The sequence below is a fragment of the Drosophila innubila genome, chromosome X (assembly GCF_004354385.1).
Source record: "Drosophila innubila isolate TH190305 chromosome X, UK_Dinn_1.0, whole genome shotgun sequence".
NCBI classification, from domain to species: Eukaryota; Metazoa; Arthropoda; class Insecta; order Diptera; family Drosophilidae; genus Drosophila; species Drosophila innubila.
In genome coordinates this window covers 27526573-27545110 of record NC_047626.1, presented here as the reverse complement: position 1 = coordinate 27545110, position 18538 = coordinate 27526573, and the positions used below count along the sequence as shown (strand labels likewise).

The 18538-nt window shown below is 37.6% G+C and overlaps 1 protein-coding gene and 2 non-coding genes across 4 annotated transcripts in view; 2 read left to right on the top strand and 1 right to left on the bottom strand.

Annotated features, from left to right (window-relative positions):
* Positions 1-18327, top strand: part of LOC117794083 (LIM/homeobox protein Lhx3) — a 76756-nt gene extending 58429 nt beyond the window's left edge. Inside the window, exons 1-4 of one of the 2 annotated variants that reach the window (XM_034634560.1) lie at positions 10507-10877; positions 10966-11435; positions 11533-11658; positions 17747-18327. In XM_034634560.1, the coding sequence (XP_034490451.1) occupies positions 10593-10877; positions 10966-11435; positions 11533-11658; positions 17747-18140 (1275 nt within the window). In that variant the 5' untranslated portion in view covers positions 10507-10592 and the 3' untranslated portion in view covers positions 18141-18327. Of the gene's footprint in view, positions 1-10506; positions 10878-10965; positions 11436-11532; positions 11659-17746 lie in introns of those variants that run through there. The other variant, XM_034634561.1, reaches the window with a different exon arrangement.
* Positions 9818-9889, bottom strand: Trnat-cgu. Its single transcript has one exon. It is a non-coding gene; the product is annotated as a tRNA-Thr (tRNA).
* Trnap-cgg lies at positions 10115-10186 on the top strand. The gene has a single exon. It is a non-coding gene; the product is annotated as a tRNA-Pro (tRNA).
* Positions 18328-18538: the final 211 nt, after the last annotated feature.

The following is an 18538-nucleotide window of genomic DNA, read 5'->3' as shown; positions in this document are numbered from 1 at the left end:
GCAATTACGTTCAATTAACTTGGCCAAGTTGGTAACGGATGCGAACTGCAGTTGGCCAAATGCGTTGCGTCTGTAATTAAATGATGCTGCCTTCTCATCTTGGTCTTCCACTTGGACTTGGTCTGGTCGATCGAGCCTTGGCTAACTGCCGACATGCCACCTAATCATAAGTGATACCAAAAGGAAATGCTTTTCAAAGCTCTCAACTGCAACAGCGCATGTTGCATGGTGCATGGTGTATGGTGCATGGTGTATGGTGTATGTTGCATGGTGTACGGTGCATGGTGCACCTGCAGCAGCTGGCATCTCTTCGAGCCACTAATTACATTGATTCTTAGACGATTGCATTGGCAATGGAAATACCAATGCCAAAGCTGCTGCTACCAACGTCAACTTAATTAATTGTGCGTCCGGCCGCACGCCCGGACTGACTTTTGTTTTGTTTTTGTTTGTTTTTCTACTTGTCTTTTTTACCATATACCTTAACTGAGGGTATATTAATTCTGTGCGAAAGTATATAACAGGCGGAAGAAGTGTACACATAATTTTGATCAGCAACAACAAATGTTAAAAAAATCTGGGATTGTAATCATTATAAGTTTTATTATAAAACTCAAGAAATAACCATTATTTTTTATTTTTATTATTTTACTTATGATTACTTTTGAGTAAAAAAAATAAAGCTCAAGAAATAATCATTATTTATGTCAAAAAAATAAAAATGATAATAATAATGATTATTTCTTGAGATTTATTTTTTTTTGCTGAAAAATAATCATTAAGAATTATAAATTTAATGATCATGGTTAAGTTGCATAGATTACTCTTACAGAACATTTTTGATATATTTCACGCCCTTATAAAGTTACTAGAAATTACACATTTTTTTAAATTAAAAAAAAAAAAAATCATTATTTACCGTGTCTGGAAAAAATCGAGTTACACCTTCAAATTTAAAGTTACAAACTTGATATTTGGTACACTTGAAAAGTATCTAGGGAAATAAGTGCTTAGAAAATTTCATCACGATTTATTACAAATCAAAATAAAAACTAATTACAAAGCAATTTTAAAGCTACAAACTTGAGATTTGGCACACATAATAATTATGTATGTACCTAAGCGACTAGATGAGGGTATCACATAGTCGAGCACACTCTACTAAAGATTTCTTGATTGTATTTTTTTTTTTGTATTTTTATTTTTTCTGTTTTTCTGTTTTGTTTGGATAATGCGAGTGCAACTGGTTTCTAAATCAGCTCGTTGCAATTTCTATTTGCGCGTAAATTGCTAATTTTGTGGAAAACACATTAATTAGCGCAAAATAAGCGCGCCAAGTTGCAATCCAGTTGAAAATGCCGCGCTGCCTCTGCCTCTGCCGCTGCCACTGCCGCTGCCTCAGTTGACGTTGCACGCCGCCTGCTCATGATCATCAACACGCTCCGAGTGCAATTTGGTGAATGCCCCCTTTGATCATCTGCAGCACGTGTAAATTCGAGCCAGATACTTTTTATTTTTGATATTGTAGCCAATCAAAGAATCGCGTAATTTATTGATACCAAGTTCAGATTAGCTAGGGATGAGCGCGAGAGTTTTCTAAAAATTTCCAATATGCATTAACTATTAATAGATCCAAGATCCTGAAACTAAATAAATAATAAGTATAAATGACAGCTAATTAAAAAATGTTATGAAGACAAAAAAAATAATGGTTGTTTTTTTTATCAATAATTTGTTGTTTTATATTTATCGCTTATTCAATTTTATTTCCCCTTTTTTATGAAATTAAGGCAATACAATTTCATTACTATTTATCAAATTTTCTTTTTTAATATTTGTTGTAAATTAATTTGATCATTATCCATCATTATTTGCACAGTGTATGACCACAGTACAAATGCCGAATGAATGCAATGTTATGGTTATTGAATTTAATTCGCTTGCTTATCACACGTGAAATGATTAAATCTTGCACGTACACAGAAAAAAAAAAATCCGGGATTCTGGGCTGAAATTAATCCAATGCGGTGTAAGAAGTACGGTAATCCCGGATAAATAAAGCCCGATTTTTCTCAACAATATTTTTATTTTCGAGGTTCTGTAATATTTGCTTTTCACGCTTGACGAACTATAGCGCACGCATTGGACAAATGCCGCTTGACGTGCACGCAGTCAGCGTCAACGTCAGCGTCAACGTCGCTGTCATACTCAACGCTTAGCGTCTTCATTTTGTTCGTTTTCTTAGCTTAGTCCATAAACGCGCAATTTGTCGTAATTGTTTAAGCAGAAAGAAATAACAGCAAATGGCCAACTACACAATACATAAAACAACTTAATAAAAATTCCAATGCCGTGTTGTACATCAGTTGACATCTGTGGAGTGAATGCAGAAGGGAAGAGAGAGTTCAAGAGCGGCAGCGGCAGTGTAATGGGAATTGTCGCACAAATCAAACTGTTGGCGCAATGTGTCGCCCATTGGCAAAAGGAAGTGAAGAGTGCGATAGAGAGAGAGAGAGCGTGGGGGAATGGAAAGGGAGACATAAATCTTACTTAGACTCGCGGTAGAAAACAAAAATCTGTACAAATAGATTAACAATAACAACAATAACTACACTGGGAAAAAACATATCAAGATTTCTGTACCTAAAATGATTTTCAAGTACAAAGTTCGAAATTTAAAACTAAGCACAAAAATCTTATTTCAAGTTGGATTTTCGCATCCCGGAAATCCTAAATTGTACATTTTCTGGAATACTTGAGCTACTAGTTGAAGTACACCAAAATCTTGAACTAATGCAAAAATGTACTTGTTTCTAGTACAAATCAATTTCATTTTTAGCTTAATTTCAATCTTGAAACAAACAATTTGAAGTTCAAAAAGATTAAAAAAAGAATTTAGTATAAAAAACTATGTTGTTTTCGGAGAGATCTCAAACAAACTCTCAAATTTTATAATTGTATTCTGACTAAGTATGGTCAAAATCGGACTATTGTATCATATAGCTGTCATAGGAATGGTCAGTCGAAATTCTAAATTTAAGATCGGCTAAAATTTAATTTAATTTAATTTTTAGTAAACAGCAATTTTAAAATTGTAAGAAGAAACTGTAATAAATTTAAGTACGATGAATTATAGGATGCCAAGTTTTTCTCAGTGTTTTAGAAATGCTTATGTACAAGCACAACAAATGCCCTGCCCCATATGTTGCCACAATAAACACCGTATCAGCAATAACAACAACAGCAACAATAGCAACAACAATGCACATAAATCAAATAAACAATACGGCCGAGGGGCGGTGTCAATTTTGACTGCATGTGGCAGCATTTGCTATTTTTTTTTCCCCCCATTTCTTTTATTTTTTACTGCTAGTTATTGAGATTGAATGAAACAACAACAACAAGGTTCAACTTTCGATGGCACTAGAAACAGGCGTAAACACAAACACGACACTTACGCACACAAACAAACGCCATACACACATGTACACGTACAGTGTACACTGGCCCTGCCGACAGCAGTTAACAGACTCTGTTAAATGTGCAGGCGACCAAATTGTCGCTATACACTTGCTATTCTTCTAAGCAAGGTGTCAAACTAAATCCAATATAGGTTTCAGTTAGAGTTTCAGTTATGTTTGATTTTTGGTTTTTGAGCATCAGTTAAACAAAATCTCTGTACAGGTCTTTTTTGCAAGTTTCGGTTTCGAAATACCGGTATGCTTTTGGTTCACAAAAAAAAGTTGCAAATTTTTATTTTATTTTTAGAAATAACTATCTTATGAGTAAGTACATCCATTCTACAGGAGTTAAACCCGCTTAACGACCATGACACACATTTCCATAGTTTAAAAAACGATGGTTAGTTATACCTTATGATTGAACCAAAACTTTCCGTTATACATGAATCGGTTACTAATCGCTAATTTCGGTTTTAATAAGTTCGGTTTATCGGTTTAGGCATAAAATAAAAGCATAGTTTCGGTTTGGGTTTCAGCTACGGCTATAAATTTATAAAAAAAACAAGTTTTGTTTTTCATTTGGCATATCGATTAGAATTTCTTTGTCGCCTGTCTAAAAAATGCATGAGTAACACAAACATAAAAATCACGAGAGCGAGCTGCTGCGAGTGACATCACAAAGTGTCCAGGACCAAAAAAAAAAGCTTCTTACAGAGCAGGCGAGGGGAAGAGGGGACGAAAGGAAGAGAGGCGGCATTGGTTGCTCGTGTGTGCATTTGATTTTGATTGGTATTTATGGCAGTTTAAGTACATTGAGAACACAGAGATTGTGAATTGTTATTGGAGTACGATTAAGGCGGAGCGCCAGTTGCTGTTGACAGGACCAAGTTTAAGGACGGCACATGCACGGCTTGAGCCATAATTAAAACAACAACAACGACAACGACAACATCTACAACAACGTTGACGACATACAAAATTGCAAACGTGGCCATTTAATTGTTGACCCGGCCACTTAAAAGCTTGTTTTGTGTCGCAAAACTTTATTTAAAAAGAGCGCAACAAAAAAAACAAAGGAAAATGTCAAATAATAAAGGAAAATAAAAATAATATTTAAACACATACATCTGCACGTACATACATACATACATATATAAGAAAGGACATTAAACATGGACCAGGCACAATCGCAGTCGTGACGTGACGCTCGTTCTATTGCAAGTTTGGGGCAGTTTAAAAGCAGGGGATGGGAATGGGGATGGGAATGGGGAGGGTTAACTTATTCCTTGTCGCGCAACATGTTTGCCATTACGTTGTTGTAAAGAGTCTCGCCCCCAACCCCCAATCCCCAACTAACTAGCTCTCGATTGCGACTTCAGTTTCGTGACCATTTTTCGCTCTCTCTCTCTCTCTCTCTTTTTTATCACTCTCTTACACAGAAAAAAATACCTAATTTCGGGATAAAGTTAATCCAGTGCCATTTCAAAAATATGGTAATCCCGGATTTTCAAAAATACTTGTTTCAAGCACAATTTTTATCAGTAATATAAAAAGATTTTAGGTTTTTCTACTTTTTTAATATTCAGTCATTACCAAATAATCCGCATTTTGTCTTCATTTAACAATAATATCCTAAATACACTTTTTGAAACAAAACATGCTAATATCAAGAATTTTTAAAATCAGAAGTGATGATTATATGTGATTTTTATTTTTTTAACTCAAAAATAATCATTATGATTGATGAAATTCCGAAAAAATTAATACATTTAAATCATGGCGAAAATGCAAAGATTTCATAGAAACGATTATAATGGTATTTTTTTCTTGTATCTTTTTTCCTTGCCGTTAAAAATAACCAAAAAAATCATTATTTTGGATCTCTGGAATTTTAACCGGAGTCTTAGAATGATTTTTATTTTTTTCTGTGTAGGATCCACACTCCCGTGCCAAAGTCATCGTTTGCATTTTTATGGCATAAAAATTAAAAATGAATTTTGATTGTTTTGTTTGTTGCTGATGTTGTTGTTGTTGCTGTTGCTTACTTGTCGACGTCGTCTTCTTCATCTTCTTCGTACCTTGTTATATATTTTTATTGTGGCATTGTTTTAGTTTTTTTTTTTCCATATCGCGCACTTGACTTTTTTTTGTATACCTCCATTGTTGCTTGTAATTTGTTTTTGTTTTTCCTTTCTGCTCTTTTTCTCATTTGCTGTTGTTGCTGTGTTTTTTCCGCTCTTTTGTTTTGCTTAAGTTTGTTGTACCTATTTTTTAATTTGTGCGCGGAAGCCTCGCATGGTCAAAGGACATTGAAATTGGACTTTGTTTTTTTCTCGAGCTTTAAATTTCGCTGTGGTCTTTAAAGCTGCCTGGTCACTTTTTTAAAATTATAATATAAAACTCAAGATTTAATACGAGTATGCAACACATATTTCAAGACTAATTGAAATCACATTATAAAAATGAAACAAAATCCAGCAACTCCGAAAAATAGGCAATAGAATACGTTGAATTTTATATCTCAATAATTATAATACAAATTCAAAGTGTTATTATTATTTCTTCGTCAATATGTGTGGTTTGCAATAAAATAAATATTTTTTAATAATAAACGTCTATACTGTTTGACAATTAACTGATTTAAAATTATTGTTGATTGCTTAACTTTATTTTAAAATACAAAACAAATATGTGTGTATTAACTTTGTCAAAACAATTATTTCCAATCAAATCAATTAAAAAAAAAATAAATAAAATCAAATAGTAATCATATTAATACAAAAAATTATTAATTGAGAACCCCAATCAAAAAAAAAAAAGTTGCTTATTGTTGCTTTGCCTTGGTGAAATATTACAAATAAAGTAATAAATTTCCTAGAGCATCTGTTGCACATCTTTATGTGTTTATAACCTTTAAATATGTGTATTATTTATTTACTTTTATTTGTTTTATTTGCATCGCTCAGTTTATTATTTTTCATAATTTTTCGCATCAATTTTCGCTTTGTGCGTTGCGTGCACAAATTTAATTTATGTGATTTTTGTGCGGCAATGCAAATTTACGCAACGCAACCTGCAACCTGCAACCTGCAACGAAACAGACAGACGGATAGACAGACAGGTGCGGTGCGGTGCGTTGCAGGGGGGCGGGTGGCAGTGTGGGCGTGGTCTTTGCACGCTCAGCACGTTTATTCGCACTTAATTCGCACTTTTTGACACCTTTCGGTGTCCGTCAGTTGCACGAAGCGACAACGAACCGAAAGCCCAAAACCAAATAAACAAATTGCGTTTACAGGAGCACTCCTCAACCCTACCTCCCTTGCTCCTCGGGGAAACCCCCTTTGCCACAACGCCTATGCCCTGGCTGTCAGCAACATAATGTGGCACTGGCAAAAGCGAACGGCGCGAAAAATTATGCAAAATAAATTAATTACCAATTAAGGGTGGGCAATGGCTGGCTTAAGGGTTGGGGGGAGGTGGGAGAGATGGGCTTTTTGGTGGAAGCTGCAGCAGCCACTTCAAAAACACACATACAATCATATGAGAGTTGGGGCTCCCGATTTGCAGCTGTTGCAGGCATATGCAGAATTTCAGTGATTTTCCCTGTACATTAAGGGGTTGCTCTGGGACATGGGGAAAGGGTGGAGGGTGCCAAACGAGGGCTGCTTGACGTAGCCGTAACGCGTTTGTCACATGAGCCTCGGCCACTAATTAGTGTCATTAAATGCGCTCCACATGACGACATGCGACAACATTTGCCAGCCCTCACCCTCTCACCCCCTACCTCGATCAACCCTCGCATCCTCTCTCTCTCTCCCTCTCATTGCATTGGCATGCATAAAACATGACACAAAATTGCAGCAATGGCTCCTTGTCGCTAGTTGTAAACCAAATAAATAAACCATAAACATAACTGACCACAAAATCAACTTAATTTCAGACCGAGAAGGTCCTGGAACCCAGCGACAAGTTTCTTATAACCGAAGTAACTTCCGTTAACTTGCGTGCAAACCTGTAATTTACCCCCCACCAAGCTCTCCAACAATTGGGGTTAAAAAGGGTTTAAGCTGCGACAAACAGAGCCCCGTCTTTGACCCCAACCCCTTAACTCCAACCACATGCATATGCATAATTATAGAGCCGGAACCGAAAAACGTTACGAAACGCAACCGCCTCTTGAGTTCACTTTTGGATGAACTGTGGGCTGGACGGCATCCGCTTAGCAAACTAAACTGTGAAAATGCCGTCGGGCAACGTGCCCCCCAATAGGGGCAACAGGAAGAAAGTAACTGGGGCGAGAGGGTTGCTCTAACTCTATGAAAATTTGAATATTGATTGGGTTTAATGAGCGCGTTGGTCGCGCAATTAGTTTGCCGGGCTTTGAGCCTGTCCAGGTATCGGTGACGTTTCCGTTTCCCACAACGAACCGATAAAACGCCCATGTCCAGCCAGTGCACTGCAGTGTTAAGGGTAGAAAAGTTTTGATTGAAAACTCTTACAATAGATCACATAAAATACAAATTATTAGTTTATTGTTAATATGCAGTAAGAGCTACGTCATTTAACAGATATCTGAATATTTCAGCACTTTTGCGCAATATTTAAAATTTATCTGACAAGCTTAAATAAAAAGAAAACAAATTGCTTTTCAGTACACAGCTGTATAAGCATGCTATAATGGTATTCTAAAAATTTCATAAAAATCGGGCTGTTATTGACAACAGAATAAAGGGTATCTATCAGTCTATTTGCCAAAATTAACAGTCTAATAAAATAATTAAAAATCTAAGTATTTTGCATAGTTAAAGTTTTTTTTTGTAGTGATTTTTTTTTTGTATGTGGAATAATGTGGAATGTAACGAAATGGAATGAAACAATGCAATCAAATCGTTAGTTAAATCGTTGGGAAAATCTTTTACAAAATTGCATGCAAATTGAAAAGCACTATTTTGATTGAGAGCGGGTGTGGGCGGATAAAGGGGGGTGGAGAAGGGGGTGGTACATAAATGTAATGCATAAATTAATTGATCACACACACACACACACACACACACACACACACACACACACACACACACACACACACACACACTCATACAATAGCAGCACAAACTATGAATGCTCAATGAATGCGCTGTCTCCGATAAAATGCGGCATGTGGCACCCCCACCCTTACCTTGCCACAGCAGACAGTGCCATTGAATTGCATTTTGTGGCATAACCATTGCCAATGAAATTCAAATATGAAAACGTTGCCGGCGTTTAGCATTCAATTCATTTTGTCTAAACTAAATAACAATGCACAATGCGGTATGGGGGTGGCAGGGGCAAGGGTGAGAGAGAGAGACGGAGAGAGAGAGAGAGGTCTGCAGCAGGATTCCGGCCGGCTCCCCAAAAAGTTGTTAGCTGACTTGGTCAGTGTCATTGTTTGGTTTGGTCGGCGTTAAATTTACATAAATTGATTTGATTGAATTTTTATGAGGCGTCTCTCCTCCCCCTCTTGCCACATGCTACATGCTGCATGCCGCAGGCCGTCGAGCAGTTGATGAGTTTTTGACACTGGTCGGCAACTCGACGTCTAATTAAAGTCATTGCCAGCAGCTGCCACCTCTGGCCCGTTCCATTCAACTTGCAACATGCAACAACCACAGACTCTGTGTGTGCCCCCAAGGCCATCGGGTCACAGTTGGCGCTACATGGACAACATCCACGGCGGCTTAATGCGACGCATTTTGCCATAGACGACGACGACGACGACAATTGACGCTGGGGCAGACAACGTTACACACACACAAACACACACACGCACGCATACGCCATATGCCACAGGGCGCAACATTGCATATTTTTAGGGTTTCCCCCCTCCCTTCACCCAGCCCTTGTCGTGCGAAATGGGAAATTGTGCAACAAACTAAGTATTTAGCGCTTCGCTTTTGGCCTGCTTTTGACCGGGATTGTTTTGGCTTGAATGTGATTGTGGGTTGGGTTCATGTGGCATGCCACACCATTGCCATTCCAGTTTGTGCCGTTTGCCAATGCCAATTTGTCATAAATCTCGTTATTTTAAATCGTTGTTGGCATTTCCTCTGTGAACTGCATCGATTTCTTGTTGTTGTTGTCGTTGTTGTCATTGTTGTTGGCCATTGACATAGGCCTTGGCTATAGCCATGTTTTGTTATCGTTATCGAGCTGCTGCAGTCAGCAATTTGCAGCGTCGCATTCACAAAAACAACAATAACTGACATCAATTGGACAACGTCAGTTGTTCAGGCTGCGGTTTTGCTAAAAAGTTTCAACTAGAATAGAAAATTGAAAAAAAAAAATTATTATATGAAAATAATAAGTGAATTTACATTTGCCTCCTGTGAGGTTTGAACTCACGACCCCTGGTTTACGAGACCAGTGCTCTACCACTGAGCTAAAGAGGCAATCTGGCAAACGCACGCCAGTTAGCCCCGCCAACAAAAGCGATACAAGGACCAAGCAACGCCCACGCATCAAGACAACGTTCGCTCAGAGCAGCGATCGAAGCTTGTGTTGGGCTAAAAATAGATATGAGCAAAAGTGTTGTTGGTAATCGCTGTTGATCGTTTCAAGGTCGCAGGTTTCGCAATCGTCATTGAAATTTTGTTTGTGCCGGCGAGGCAAACATCGGCTCGTTGGTCTAGTGGTATGATTCTCGCTTCGGGTGCGAGAGGTCCCGGGTTCAACTCCCGGACGAGCCCTTGTCATGTTTAAACTTTTTAAAATTTAACATAATTGCCTTTTTCAAATTTCCTTTAATTATTAACGTTCATTTTATTTTAAGAATTATTTATTTATTTAATAGTTTTTATTTTTGTTACATTTAAAGTATTGGCAACTCAAGTGCGTATTAATTGTACGCGCTTAAAAGTATGCTACACAAAATAATTAAAATGCTAGCAGGCTGCAAAGCGCCACCGTCTGTTAGTGATATTGTACAGCACTGCTATGTGAACGTTTTGCATAACAGATGTTTAATGCCGTTATGCTTGCACGCTGATCAACACTTAATGTGAAGCTGCAACGACGCTTTATTCGTGGCGCCTTTACTTTGATTTAATTAAATTTGTGCTACGATAAATAATTAAAAATTCAATAAACTGTGCTATGGCATTTCATTCAATTGATTTCGATTACGCAATTGATTACAACTATGAGGAGTTTGTCGATTTCCAAACCATTGAACGGTTCATTGTGCCCGCGATATTTCAGAAATTTGTCAACAACGAAGAGGAGGACAACGATAATGACAATGGCAATGATAATTACAAAGGCTTTGGCAGTGTGAAAAACAACAGCAACAAATATTACATTGATGACAACAGAAAGCGTCTAAAAAGATGCTTTTCGCCCTATGAACACTATTGGCTCGACATAAGCAAACCCAACAATGTATTATAAATATGAAGAATTAAGCATTAAAGACTTTTCAAGCTAATCACCGCTCTCTCTCTCTCTCTCTCTCGCTCTCGTTCTCTAGATGATGACTATGGATATTACCAAAACTGAACCCGGACTTGTCGGGCTATCATCAAATCAGCAGCAACAACAACAGCAGCAGCAGCAGTCGGCACAACAACAGCAGCAACAGGCCGCAAACATGAACAACAACGGGCAGAACAACAATGGCAACAATAATAACAATAACAACAATGGTCTTAGCAATGGCAATGTTGTTAACAACAACAATAACAACAGCAACAACAATAACAACAACAATGTACAGAGCATTGCCGCTGCGGCGAACAACAACAATAACAACAACAACGGCAGCCAACTATGCGCCGGCTGTGGCAAGCACATCCAGGACCGTTACCTGCTGCGTGCCCTCGACATGTTGTGGCACGAGGATTGCCTCAAATGCGGCTGCTGTGACTGTCGCCTCGGCGAAGTCGGCTCCACACTGTACACCAAGGGCAATCTAATGCTCTGCAAGCGCGACTACTTGAGGTGAGTACAGATCGAGAGATAGTGAGAGTGAGAGTGAGGGAGACAGTGAGGTGAATTCAATTTAATTTGTTATCGCTATCGTTCTTGCCACTTGCAGATTGTTTGGCAACACGGGCTACTGTGCCGCATGCAGCAAAGTCATTCCAGCCTTTGAGATGGTAATGCGTGCACGCACCAATGTTTATCATCTGGAGTGCTTTGCGTGCCAGCAATGCAATCATAGGTGAGTTATCGATCAATCGATAGGTCTATCGACATATACTTTACTTTACTAAGTTGTCAATTATGAATTCCAACAGTGGTACAATTCATGAAATTTAGTAAAAGATACAGAAGTGTCGATCTCTAATTTCTCACACCTATTTGCGGGTACTCAAAGATGGTACAAAAAAATTAATTTCAAATATATTTTATGCCCTTTTTTTAAATTTAAAAAGCAATTTAATTTAATTTTATAGTTTTCACATTTAACATCAACCATTGTAAATTTCTAGGGCCTCGACAGCGCCTTTTTTGTGTCTTTTGGTTGTAAAAAATTTGTAAAACAGACCTGTAGAATAGAGTCGGTCAATTTGTATGGCGTAAAAAAAAATAATTTTAATTTATAAGCTCTAAATTGATTTTAGACCGATGGTTTATTGGACAAACCTTCTTAGAATTCATTGTTTGGTCGCAAAAAAAAAATGACCCACTCTACTGTATAATCTTTTTTTTAAAAGATCTATGCTGAGTGCGCTCAAAAGGCTAGTTTTCGAAATAATTTTAACTTATATAAAGTTTAAATTGACTACGGAGATATATTGCTCATAGGAATGTGTTGTCTAAAAATCTCTAAAAGCAACCCAAAAGGTGATGTTTCTAAAAATATGCAAGCAATGCTTTCAAATAAAAAAAATATTTTGGAGAGATTAAGGTATTTTTTAAAATTGAATGAAATGTATTTTGAATTAATTTATTAATTATATAAAACATACCTAAAATAACATTTATATAACTCTAAAATTTTCAAACAGTTTGTTTAAAAACATCTCTAGAGGTTGGATTTACATCACTAAAATACAAATATACAAATCTTTTTTCATATCGCTTAATTGCCTTCTTCAAAGTTTAGAATTTTTGTAGGTTTTTCATTAAGTTGGTTCTAAAATTTAACTACTTAACTTTACTCTGCAAATTAGCTACGATGAACAAACTCCAATGTGTTGTTAATTTTTCATGAAAATCGATTTAATCACCTCAATAGATCGTCAAAGAAATTATTGAAAAAAAAGTACTTGAAAATCGCTTACGCGAAAATCGAGTTTTCATTGTACATTTTATATATATGTTTGAAATTGTGTGATATTGGTTAGCATTTGATTGAGATAGTAAATTCTTTTTAAATATGAGTCTTTTATGTTTATAGTTATCAGCATTTATTTATTTATATACATATGTTTCTTTCTTTCTTTATTTTTATTGTTATTTATGTTTATATAAATGTTCAAATTATCGCTATAATTTAATTATAAGTAACTATAACTTAATTATATTATAAGTATGACAGTAAAAACTGTCATAAACGAACAGTTTTTTTTGGAAAATAACTTAGGCAGCTTTCACCGTGATGCTTTTCTTCATGTCAATTGCTTGATGCTGTTGATTGAATTCACTTGGGAACAACAAACACCTACCTGCCACAAAATGTGGCACTTACGCAGTGCTTGAGTCTGTGCTCCCATAAAATACTTGTGCATTTTTTATGGGCCATTTCCCTATCAGTAACTACAACAACAACAACAACACACAAGCACGCACAACACACGCTTACAATGTTAGCGAGAAATCCCTTTTTAATCTTTGGCCAATAAACATGGCCGAAATGGCACTTAGAATTTTATTATTATGCAGAAACATCAGCAATAACAACAACAAATTGACATCATTTACAAGGTTGTTGTCGTTGTTGCTAAAGTGAGGGGGAAGCTTGTGTGGCGGGGAGGGGGCTGAAGTCAACCCCTTTAGTGCCATTGAATTTCTATGAAAACCGCATAAATTTCCGAGGCATATTTGATTCCATCTTGTGGCAACCCTTTGGGGTGCCATCAAGTGCCAACTTGCCGATTGCAAACGTTTCTCGTTTTCTTTTCTTTTCTTTTCTTTCATTTTATTTATTTTTGTTTTGTTTTGTTTTGTTTTGCATTTCGCAATTTATTGCATTTGGCCAATTTCTGAAATGTCTCTTATTTTCATTTTGCGCCAGTTGCTTGTTGCAATGCGACAACGCATTAAATATTAAAAATGCCGCCACACGGCATTGCCGAACAAAAATATTGAAATAAATGTTAAAACATATTGGCATATTGTTAAAAATCGTAACCAGGCACCCCTTTTATCTCCTCCTTCTGCTCCTTCTCCATATACTCCTCCCTTTTGCTGTTGCTGTTGCACTGTTTCCAGTCGCTTTTGTTTCGCATTGTCGAAAATTGGCTTTAAAAATGTAACAGTAGCGCCCCTATGTCTGTGGCCTGAGTTTTGGGGCAGCAAAGAGGGAGCAATTGTTGCACCTACCTTCTCCCATGTGGCATGTGTCCCCGTTGCATTGAGGCCTAACGGTTTCTTCCACTTGTTCAACTAGTTGACAGTAAGTGCAACTGTTATACAGTATATAGATTTTAAAACAAGTCTCGTTTGAAAAAAGATTTTCAAAAATATATTTTCTTCTTTAATCAAAGATTAATTTTCCAATTCTGTTAACATATCAAAGTCATTGCAGTTTTCAGTCTGCTAACAGACTGTAAACAAGAGCATTATTACAGTTGTCCGTTATGTGTTGTCCTTTAAATTAAAAAATTGTTAAATAATTATTCAATTTTACGCAATTAATAATTCAAATTAAATATAAGTTTCATATTTTAAAGTAATTTATACATTGTTTCATTATTTAATTATTAAGTTTCACTGTAATGTAATTATTAAATTTAAATTAAATATAAGTATTATTTATATAAGTAATTGTTAAATCGTTGTTTTTATTTTTAAACTTATAGCCGTTGTATTCCCTGATTTGAGTGGTTAATTTGATCCTAGACCTTTTTTGGTTGTGACCCTATCAACATTCGGCTTCTTTTGGGTTTTTTTTTCCACATCGGTTTTTCGAGTTGAAGCTAATCAATTTTTTACGTAAATTAATTCAATTGCCGAAAAAGTCATTGAGGCGTGGCCGCATGACCAGCGGGTAACTTGCAATGGCCACACCCCTCCCCTTTATAGGCTTTCCCCTTCCTCTTCACCATCCCCTTCCACTGCTTTGATTTTTGCAATTGTTGTTGGTCGCACATTTCACATTAAAAATGCGGGCCTTCACTTGCCACACTGTGGCAGCAACAAAAAGTCGTTTTGCATGTTTTTTACTCTCTCATTTTTTTATTTTAAGCAAAGTGCATCAAATTTGTTGTTGTTGTTGTTGTTTTTATTTGTATGTTGTTGCTGAAAAGTTTGCATAATTTCCTGTCGCCAGCATCGACGACGACGACGTCGTCAGTTGAGTGGCAGCAGTAGAAGTGGCAGGGGCAGGGGCAGATGGAGGGGCAACAGAGCGCGAAGTTTGCCAGCGAATCTTTCGCTTGGCCAGGGATAGATATGGAGAAAGAGAAAGGGAGAGAGAGAGAGAGAGTTGAAGAGAGCAACAACAACGACAACAAGAAGAACATGCGCCATTTTAACAATTTTTGTATTTCCTGTTGACAATTTGTTGTTGGTCTTCGCTGCCCGGATGTGCCAGTGCCTCACACACACACACACACACAAACACACACACACACACATGTCTGATGTGGTATGCATGTCACAGGTGCGTTCAATGCCATAGCCAAAAGTTGCTTGTTGCCTTCGATTTTGTTTTTATTATTCCCATACTTTGTTGACTCGTGTGATTTTTTGTTGTTTTGGTAGATAAACAAAACGTTTTTCATGTAGACGACAACACACAACGCCATGCCACGCCCACACCCACACACATATGCATATATACATATATATATAGTATGGAGTCAGTCCGTCAATCGATTTGTTGCTGCCAGCAGCCAAAAAGAAAATGTAACCAAAAAAAAAAGAAAAAAAAACATTGACGTAAATCAAAAGCCAAATTTCATATCCGCTGTAAGTCTGCTGTAAGCTGCTTTACCCCTGGTCCCCAACCACACCCTCTACCCTACAAGCTGCTACCCTGGGGTACACTCTACCTCCCTCCCTCTCTCCCTTTCACTCGATTTTTCTCACTCCCTCTGTTGCTGCCCCAGCTGTGGTAACATGTACTTGTCAAGCATAAAAATGATGTTGCACTAGAAGAGGAACAGCTATGGCGACAATGTCAACAAGTTGGAACTCGCAGCTGGATCAGGGTTTAATAGAGGAGCATACGTGATATCTTTTAATTTGAGAAAAAAAATATAAGAACATATTTAGTTAGTCACAGATATATATTTTTTTTGACTTCTCATGAAATTATTAAATCCATCAACAAGAAAATTCATTTTTAAAATTTTAAAATTAAAGTATTCTTTCTTAAATACTTTGAGTTTATTCAATTAGATTGGAGTCTTAAGAAATTCCAGTTGGAAACTCATATTGGAAGCTTCAATTCTATTTTGTATAACCAAAATAATGTTTGTCTTACTCTGAATAATGATTTGTTTACGTAAAAAATATTATAAAATGTCAAAAAATTCTGTATAAAAAATTTGAAAATATCGCAGTGATTTTCAGATCCTGTTTAATTGAATGAATTCAAAATTATAGAAAACAATTTGTTAAGAATAATATTAAATGAAATTGTTGCAATATTATTCCTTACATTATGAACTCTATCCCTTATGTCAATAAGCTCTGGCAACTAGTTAGGGTATTCAAATGTTCGTCTAGTCGTGTGTTTTCACTTGTGTGCAGTGTCTTGCTTGGTTTGTAATGTGAACTGTATTCGGGAAAACTCTTATGGTGACGGTACGGTCGGAAAAAGGGTGATCGGAGGTGTACACTCGTTTTTGTCAGCCATTGTACAGGTGCTAACATAAATATTTTGACAAAGGGCTTCATGTTGCACACACATTGGGGCAAGTGACTGAAATGGGCGACTTCATTTGCAGTCGGCTGAATGCACTGCACTTTACTGAAGCGGAACTTGGAGTAAGCCTCACTCCTCCCGCTCCGTCCGCTCCGTTCGCTCCTCCGTCTCCTTCCTCCCTCCATCCACTCGTTGCAGAAGCGATTCAAATGGCAATGCCAGATCCGTGCAGCATTTCCTGACATTGCAGCGACATTTTCAAATGCTTATCTGACTTCCTTGTGAGCCCGTCATCAAGCGAATATTGTTTGCCCCCCTTTTTCATGTCCTTATGGTCCCTTGGTCCTTTTGGCTTGTCTTCATCTGGAGTGCTTTTGTTTCAGACAACTCCCCGGCTATAACTGGCTCCTCAACAGTTGCCTTTACAGTCCACCGCTGTCAATTGTCATCTTTGTTGTGTATTTGTCGTTTGTCGTGTCTCTTGTCGGTTTAAGCATGTGGAAAAATCGTTTCCAGTTGCCAATTCCTGTTTCTGAGCACTGCCAACTTGCTGCCAATTGTCCTTCTACTCAATTTTGCTCTAAAAAACTGAAAAGCTGTTGAATCTGGTTATATTTATGACAACGATTTGACTTAAGATCATAAATGAATACTTCTCGAATGTTCCGAGAAACCAAAAATTATTAAATTACATATCGTAAAATGTAATAACTACTAAACAAATGATTAAATTACAAGTTACATTAGTTAAAATAACTAAAGTAGCTGTACATTTAATAAAATTCATGCCCCAAAGCTCAATTTAGTATTATTATTTAAATATTGCAGGTGTTTTATTTTTCAAATTAAATTATAATTTAAAACTATTACTTTTAATATTTATAAATCACATAAGAATATTTTTTTATAAATTAAAAATCAATCTCGTAAGATCTGTGATACAACAGAGGGAAACTGAAAGTGAAATTCAAATAAAAGCGAAAATTGGAATAAATTAAATAATTGCCAGGACATTACAACATTTTGAATTTTAAATAGCTGAATAGTTATGTTTGCTTCGACTTTTGAAATGTGCAGATAAATTAAAAGTATGTTTAAGGAAAAGAATGTGAAATAAATTAAAAATGTTTGATAATTGTTTAATGAATTGTTAAATAAGCAGAAATACCAAAAAAAAAAAAAGCATGTATAATATATTAAGATAAAACTGTGCTCTCTGTTTTCATTGGAATCCTTGCTTAATCTTTTCGATTTGGTTTATCTTTTGCAGATTCTGCGTTGGCGATCGTTTCTATCTATGTGAGAATAAGATACTCTGCGAATACGATTATGAGGAGCGTCTGGTCTTTGCCTCCATGGCCAATCACCCGATGCTGAAGCGTCATGTGTCGTCCTTGGGCCAAGGCTCTCCGACTGGAGCTGCGGGCGCTGCTGGCGCTGCCGGTGGACTGCTGGGCGGTGGACCGGGCGGCGTGACGGGCGGTGCCAATGTCAATGGTGGCGGTGGCATGGTCAATGGTCCGCGCACTCCTGGCGATCACAACAACAACAATGGGCCGCAGACACCGACTGGCGGTGGTGGAGTCGGTTCACCATTTGCTGCTGCCGCAGCGGCAGCTGCAGCCGCCGCGCATATGAAGAATCAACTGGGGGCGTCCAGCTAAAATAAAGCCCTGGGCATGAGCGGCAGCAGCGGCGGTGTTGGTGGTGTCAGCGGTGGCATCGGTGGAGGTGGAGGCGGAGGCGGAGGCTCTGCTCAGCAGTTCTATGGATCAGCTGGCTTTGGACTGCATCACCAGCATCAGCATCAGCAACAGCAACAACAGCAGCATCAGCAGCAGCAGCTCATGGGCTTGGGCATGGGTATGGGGGGAATGGGCGGGGGCGTGGGTGTGGGTGTGGGCGGCGTTGGAGTCGGGGGCGTGTCGGGCGGAGGCGTTGGCAGCATGAGCAGCAGCTGCAAGCGCTACCAAAGAAAGTTCTACAATCGCAACTGAGACGTCTCCGATCCCAACTCCAATTTCAATCCCAATCCAATGAATATAAGCAGCTCAATAGTTAT